Below are 7,794 nucleotides of genomic sequence, written 5' to 3' on the forward strand. Positions count from 1 at the left end.
ATCATTTTAAAGGGTGTCTCAGGACCACCCATAATTTTAGAGGGTGACTCGGGACTGTCCATCATTTTAAAGGGTGCCTGGGGACTGTCCATAATTTTAAAGAGTGCCTTGGGACTGTTGGTAATTTTAGAGGGTGGCTTGACTGAAAAAAGATTGAGAAACACAGCCCTAGAAAGTGCAGCAAGGACCATTATTTCCCCCCAAATAAAATAGGCTAATCATAAAAAAAAGTAATAAAGAAGAAAACACAGTGCATGCAATATTTTATTATTTTTTAATCAGACATTTAGCATTTAGCTAAATGATATTTCACATCAAATGGCTTCCAGTTCATGGCTTAACAGGTTCCAGAAACTTTGCAAGACACTGAACTCAGCAAGCCCGTGGCCGCACCCTTGAGAGCACTTATGCCGAATTTCTTGATTGCGTCCAAAACACCTCTTTTTACTTCTTCATCTACAACGTCCTCTTCCTCTTCATCGGCACCTCTCCTGGAAGAAGACACAGTTATCGTTACATAAAACAACATTGATTACAACATAAAAAAACTGTATTTCCCTGGGAACAAAAATGGTTTTTTTTTTGGACATTATAAAAATAATAATAATAATAATAACATAAAACAACGTGGATTATAACATCAAAAACATATTTCACTGGGAACAAAAATGTGTATTTTTTTGGAAATAATAATACCATAAAACAACATTGATTATGACATAAAAAAACTGTATTTCACTGGGAACAAAAATGCGTATTTTTTTTGGACATTATAAAAATAATAATAATAACAATAACAACATAAAACTACATTGATTATAACATAAAAAAAACTATTTCACTGGAAACAAAAATGTGTATTTTTTAAAAAATAATAATAATATAAAACAACATTGATTACAACATAAAAAAACTTATTTCACTGGGAACAAACATGAGTATTTTTTTGGACATTATAAAAATAATAATAATAATGATAATAATAATAATAATAACATAAAAATACATTGATTACAACATATAAAACTGTATTTCACTGGGAACAAAAATTTTGAATTTTTTTGGACACAGTGGAGGAGATTTACTAAAACTGGGGAGTGCAAAATCTTAGATTGTAAGCTCCCAGGGCCAGGGCCCTCTTAACCTCTTTGCATTGAACTGTATCATTGCTGCATTGTCTTCCTTTATGTCGTAAAGCGCTGAGTGAACTGTTGGCGCTATATAAATCCTGTATTATTATAATAATAATAATAACATAAAACAACATTGATTATAATATAAAAACATTGTATTTCATTGGGAACAAAAATGTTGATTTTTTTTACATTATAATAATAATAACATAAAACAACATTGATTATATTTAAAAAAAACTGTATTTCACTGGGGAAAAAAAAGTGTATTTTTTGGACACAGTGGAGGAGATTTACTAAAACCGGAGAGTGAAAACTCTGGTGAAGCCAATCAGCTGCTAACTTCAGCTTGTTCAATTAGCCCCCTTACTCCTAAGGGTAAAATAAATCTTAATGCCCAAGGAAAATCTGACAACTTTGACATGCGTTAGTTAAACCGTACATCCCATCACAACTACTTTGTACATCCAGGTGGATTCTACCGCATTTGTTTTCAGGACAAATTGGGCTTTCGTTTAATGGTAAATGGTAATGGATATCTCCTGATTTTTTTCTTATTATCAAAGGAAAACCGGCCCAAAATAGTAAAAAAAAAAAAAAGTTTTTTTTTTTAATTTAGCTGCATGTTTTTTGTTACTACCATAACTTACCACCAAAGCACAAACCAAAATAAATTCTCCATCTCCTGACAATCGCAGCGATACTATATATGTGTATGTTACTTGTTGTTTGTACCTGTAATAGAGCCCAGAAACAATAGGGCGCATTGTGCTTCTTTTTTTTTTTTGTCCTACCTAAAATACACAGAAACTGGCACCAACTGACACTGATACCAATTTAAAAAAAAATAAATCTTTGACCCGGACCCTGACCCAAACACTAACCCTGGCACTGAAGTAGATCAAACCTCAATCTAGGTATTTTTCGTTCTTTTTTTTATATTTTTATTTATTTATTTACACACAGCTTTTTGTTTTTTGTTTTTTTTCTCTCTGCAAGGAGAGAGAGAGATATAATGTATCTCTCTTCTCCATTCAGAGAGAAAAAAAAAAATAAAAAAAAAACAATGGGTGGGTTTCACAGTGACTGATTGCTGTGATAGCCAATCAGAGGCTATCACAGCGATCATGTGACCCGGAATCGGGAGTTCCGGGTCCCGATTGTTAGAACGGGACCCGGGGCTCTCAGTGACACCGCGGTCTTTGTGCGTGTGGCGCGATCCCAGCACAAAGACAGGTACTGAGCTGGCTAAGCCAAGACCGGCAGGTCAGTAGTCCAACCACATGCTGGGAAGGTGTCACGGGTCATTTTTTATCCAACACTGTTCCCCTGTACTGTGTGACAGAGCTGTGCAAATTCCAGGACTCAATAAACAGACGTAAAATTATTTGGTAGCTAAAACAACGCTCATACCCACATGAAAAATATATCTTCAATATATTCAGAAACAAAAAATTATACAAACGACATATATTTACAATATATTGTCCTACACGAATATATTTTAACAAGTATTCCAAAAATGTAAATTAAAATATATTTTCCAAAGGCATATATTTAAAAATATATTTTCTAGATATTTTTGAACATCTACATAAAATGCATTTAAACATAGATTTTTAAATATACTTAAAATATATTTTTTTTCCATGTGGGTATATGCAGTTCACCGATATGTTTAGCTGTTTGACCAGAATTAAGTCTATACTTCCCACATGGAAGAAAAATATATTTTAAATATATTTTTAAAAATACAATTCTTACTATATTCTTCCCAAATATATTGACGTTTCAAATACTACAATTTTGGCCATAGTCAATATAGTTAATATAGTTAAAAAATATATTTCAATATATTTGTGAATATATTATTAAAAATATTTTCAGAACACATGCTACAATATATATCAAAGTGTAATTTGGAATGCATTTAAAAGTATATTTAAAAATCTATTTTAAATGCATTTTTTTAGATGTTCAAAAATATCTGGAAAATATATTTTGAAAAATATATTTTTAAATATATGCCTTTGGAAAATATATTTTAATTGACATTTTTGGAATACATGTTAAAATATATTCATGTAGGCTAATATATTGTAAATATATGTTGCATGTATACTTTTTTTCTAAATCTATTGAAAATATATTTCTCTTCCATATGGGAATATGCATTTCACCGATATGTTTAGCTGGTTTACCAGAATTAAGTCTATACTTGTATTTAAAAAAGTCTTCTACATACTTACTCTTCCTCACAGAGAGATAAGGTGATGGTCCCAAGAAAGAAAAAGAGCAACAGGGATTTCTTCAAGGTGAACATCTTTGGGCTCTGTGGTCCATTTGGATCCATGGAAAGAAAAAGAAGACAAAATGGAAAATATGACTCAAAAATAATACGAGATCCCGTAATGTTAGCCATACATAAAATGGTTGTTCCAACACAATAAAAGGTCCGAGCTCTAAACCAGTGGTCTCCAAACTGTGGCCTGGGGGCCAGATGTGGCCCTTTGCTTGCCTTTGCCTGGCCCTTGGGGCGCTATTACATCAATTGACAACAGTGATGGTTCTATTATTTCCATTGATGCCAACAATGAGGCCTTCTTCTTCCCATTATAACCACCCACATGGAAGAAAAATATATTTTAAATATATTTTAAAAATACATTCTTAATATATTCTTCCCAAACATATTGACATATATTTCAGATACTACAATTTTGGCCATATTCAATATATTTCAATATATTTGTGAATATTGAACATCTAAAAAAATGCATTTAAACATAGATTTTTAAATATATTTGTAAATGCATTCCAAATTTCACTATGAAATATATTTTTAATAATATATTCACAAATATATTGGAAATATGGCCAAAATTGTAGTACTTGAAATATATGTCAATATGTTTGGGAAGAATATATTAAGAATGTAGTTTTTAAAATATATTTAAAATATATTTTTCTTCCATGTGAGAATTTCCATCAAAATTGTAAAAAAGATTCCCATACAGAATACAAAAACTAAAACGTTACGTGATCCTCATCACAATGTCTCATAATATATGGTTTAATTCTAGGTTATGAGAAAGATGATAGGAGGAACTTTTCCAGCATTTGTAATAAAAATAAATTAGAGGAGTAATTTATACTTTACCGGAAAGCTGAAGACCGAGGATTATTTTCTTAAAATAAAATATAATACAATTAATAATATAATAAAGATATTCCAGCGTATACTTACCAGGGAGGTCAGCTGGTGCTGAGAATGTAGACAGATGGAAGACTTCAGTGGAAGGTCTACTCTACGAAGAACAGGGTTGGCTTATATAATAGAAGAAACAAGTTGAGTACACAGAAGGTTTAATTAAAAATTAATTTAGAAGTCACATCGTTCTCAGGAAAGCATAACTGATAACACATGAATTTCTGAAAATATTTACCTCGTAGCCTCCAGGTGGGACAAACATCAGCACCCAAGAAGCATTCCAAATATCTCCTGATCTGCTATTTAGACATGTTAAATTGTGAGAGTTCAAGTGTTTTTTTTACTTTTTTTTTCTATTAAATTGGAAATTGGTTTTATTACTCCATGAGAGTCTCTTTCTTCTATTCTTAACTCTGCGGACGACATTGGGGACAATTGAGGGGGAGAGTATTTGGAGATCCAGCAGGATCCTGGTGTTGATGTTTTTAGAGCGAAATGTCTCCATGTTTTGAAGGGGATCCCACACTTTTTTTGTGGTATGGGGTCCATAGGACTGTTGCTGTGGCCAATTGTTGATTTTTACTTTTACCAGTTGTTGTTTATTAATGGTTCTGGCCAATTTTAGTGGCCATTTATTATTTTTACTTTGGCCAATTGTTGTTTATTAATAGTTCTGCCCAATTGTTGTTTATTAATGGTTCCGGCCAATTGTTGTTTAATATTGGTTCTGGACAATTGTTGTTTATTAATAGTTCCGGCCAATTGTTGTTTATTAATGGTTCTGGCCAATTGTTGTTTATTAATAGTTCCGGCCAATTGCTGTTTCTATTTATTATTTTTTACTTTGGCCAATTGTTGTTTATTAATGGTTCCGACCAATTTTTTTTCCCTATTTATTATTTTTTACTCTGGACAATTGTTGTTTATTAATGGTTCTGGACAATTGTTGTTTATCAATGGTTCTGAACAATTGTTGTTTATTAACCACTTGAGCTCCTGAGGATTTACCCCCCTTAATGACCAGGCCTCTTTTTGCTACTCGGCGCTGCACTAATTCAACTGATAATTGCGCGGTCATGCAATGCTGCACCCAAATGAAATTTACGTCCTTTTTTTCACACAAATAGAGCTTTCTTTCTGTGTAATTTGATCACCTGTGCGCTTATTTTTAACGCTATAAACAAAAAAAGGCCAAAAATTTTGAAGAAAAACAATATTTTTTACTTTCAGCTATAAAAATATATAGTAAACTCAAAGTTGGTTATAAATTTAGGGCAAAATGTATTCTGCTACATGTTGTTGGAAAAAAAAAACCCAATAAGTGTATATTGATTGCTTTGTGTGGAAGTTATAGCGTCTACAATCTATGGTATAAATACTGCAATTTACGCCATTTTTCTGCTATACAGCGCTGCGCTAGTTTAACGAACAATTTCGCGGTCATGCAATGCAGTACATAAATGACATTTACATCCTTTTTCCCCACAAATTGAGCTTTCTTTCGGTGGTATTTGATCGCCTGTGCGGTTTTTATTTTTTGCGCTATAAAAAAAAGGCTGACGATTTTGAGGAAAAAAAAACAATATTTTGGACTTTTTGCTATAAAACATGTCCAGTAAAAAAAAATGCAAAAATCAAATTTAGTCATAAATTTCTGCCAAAATGCATTCTGCGACATGTCTTTGCTAAAAAAAATCCCAATACGTGTAAATTAATTGGTTTACGTGAAAGTTATAGCGTTTACAAATGGCGGGAAAGATACTGGGATTTTTAATTTTTATTTATACTAATAATGGCGCTGATCAGCGACATATGGCGGCAATCAGCGACATATGACAGCGACCAACGACTTATGGCGGGACTGCGGACATTTTGACACTGGGGGGGAACTGACATGGGGTCACTGACATCCTCAGTGACACCAATACAGTGATCAGTGAAAAAAAAAACACTGAAACTGTACTAATGTCACTGGGGAGGAAGGGGTTAACATTTTTAGAATTTGCTGTGTAAGGGGAGTGTTTTACTAGGGGGCGGGGGTGTGTACTGGATGGGGGGAGGGAGGGGGGAGCTGATCGAGGGAGAGAAACTCTTCTCTCCCTCTGCAGCTTGTCGGCGAACTGTCACAGAGCAGGGCTTTGTGTAAACAATGCAGCCCTGCTCTGTCAGTGATCACCGCTCATCGCGGGAAAACGGCCGGTAAAAACCGGCCGTGACCCAGCGGCGGAGAACTGCTGCTGACACCCGCGGGACAGGTAGGGCGGGCGCCTGTTTTGAAGGCAGTCGTTTTAAAACGTGCTTTTGCCTACGAACGCCACCCTGCCGCCGTTTATATGCGGTGGCTGGGCGGCAAGTGGTTAATGGTTCCTGACAATTGTTGTTTATTAATGGTTCTGGACAATTGTTGTTTATTAATAATAAAAAAAATGCATACAAGGGAGAGGTGCAGCGCTAGCTGAATAAATATACACTTATATACTTGATAAATATACACTAATATAAATCAATAAAAAATCCATACAATGGATAGGTAATAAATGGCCGCCGGGGCCCTCGTGGCGCCGGTCGGCGTGACGTCACACCGCTTGTAGCCGCTCCCTTTACCTATCCATTGTATGGTCAGTATCTTTCCTGCCTCTGCCTGTATATTGTGTGTTTTTGGGAATAAATACCCCTTGCCTATAAGGTATCACACTATCTGGCCTCCTTTGTTCTTTGGGCTCTGGTGGGAGTCCTTTACATCTGCAGAGCGGCCTTTTCTTCTATACCTTTATCACCTCATCCACGAATCCAGGGATTGGAGCTCTTTAAGGACTCTCTTGGATCTTGAGCACGCTATGGACTATACTCATCATTTAGTCACCGTTTTGCACTCTATTAGCACTTTTATTGATTTATATTAGTGTATATTTATCAAGTATATAAGTGTATATTTATTCAGCTAGCGCTGCACCTCTCCCTTGTATGCATTTTTGATTATTGAGAAGGTTCATATGGTACCTTTTTGGTGTTCAGCTGCTATTTTCTTATCTCATTTTATTTATTAATTGATTTTATATTAGCTGTTTTAAGCGCTCACTTATTTTGAGATTTACTGTTGTTTATTAATAGTTCCGGCAAATTCTTGTTTATTAATGGTTCCAGCCAATTGTTGTTTATTAATGGTTTCGGCCAATTGTTGATTCCATTTATTATTTTTTACTTTGGTCAATTGTTGTTTATTAATTGTTCTGGCCAATTTCACTGGCCATTTATTATTTTTTACTTTGGCCGATGGTTGTTTATTAATGGTTCCGGCCAAATGTTCTTTATTAATGGTTCCGGCAAATTGCTGTTTCTATTTATTATTTTTTACTTTGGCCAATTGTTGTTTATTAATGGTTCCGCCCAAGTTTTTTGCCCATTTATTATTTTTTACTCTGGCCAATTGTAGTTTATTAATGGTTCCGC

The 7,794-nt window shown here is 34.1% G+C and overlaps 1 protein-coding gene across 1 annotated transcript; it reads right to left on the reverse strand.

The window, feature by feature from the left end:
* Positions 1-246: 246 nt before the first annotated feature.
* LOC149439258 (brevinin-2MT1-like) lies at positions 247-4,466 on the reverse strand. Its single transcript, XM_089659243.1, has 3 exons — positions 4,381-4,466; positions 3,383-3,465; positions 247-491 (listed from the first exon to the last, which is right to left on the reverse strand). The coding sequence occupies exons 2-3, from the start codon at positions 3,454-3,456 to the stop codon at positions 338-340; spliced, it is 228 nt and encodes a 75-aa protein (XP_089515369.1). The 5' UTR covers positions 3,457-3,465; positions 4,381-4,466; the 3' UTR covers positions 247-337.
* Between the last annotated feature and the right edge of the window lie 3,328 nt (positions 4,467-7,794).

The sequence above is a fragment of the Staurois parvus genome, unplaced genomic scaffold (assembly GCF_062004578.1).
Source record: "Staurois parvus isolate SC_StPar_1 unplaced genomic scaffold, SC_StPar_1.0 ptg001140l, whole genome shotgun sequence".
Classification (NCBI taxonomy): Eukaryota; Metazoa; Chordata; class Amphibia; order Anura; family Ranidae; genus Staurois; species Staurois parvus.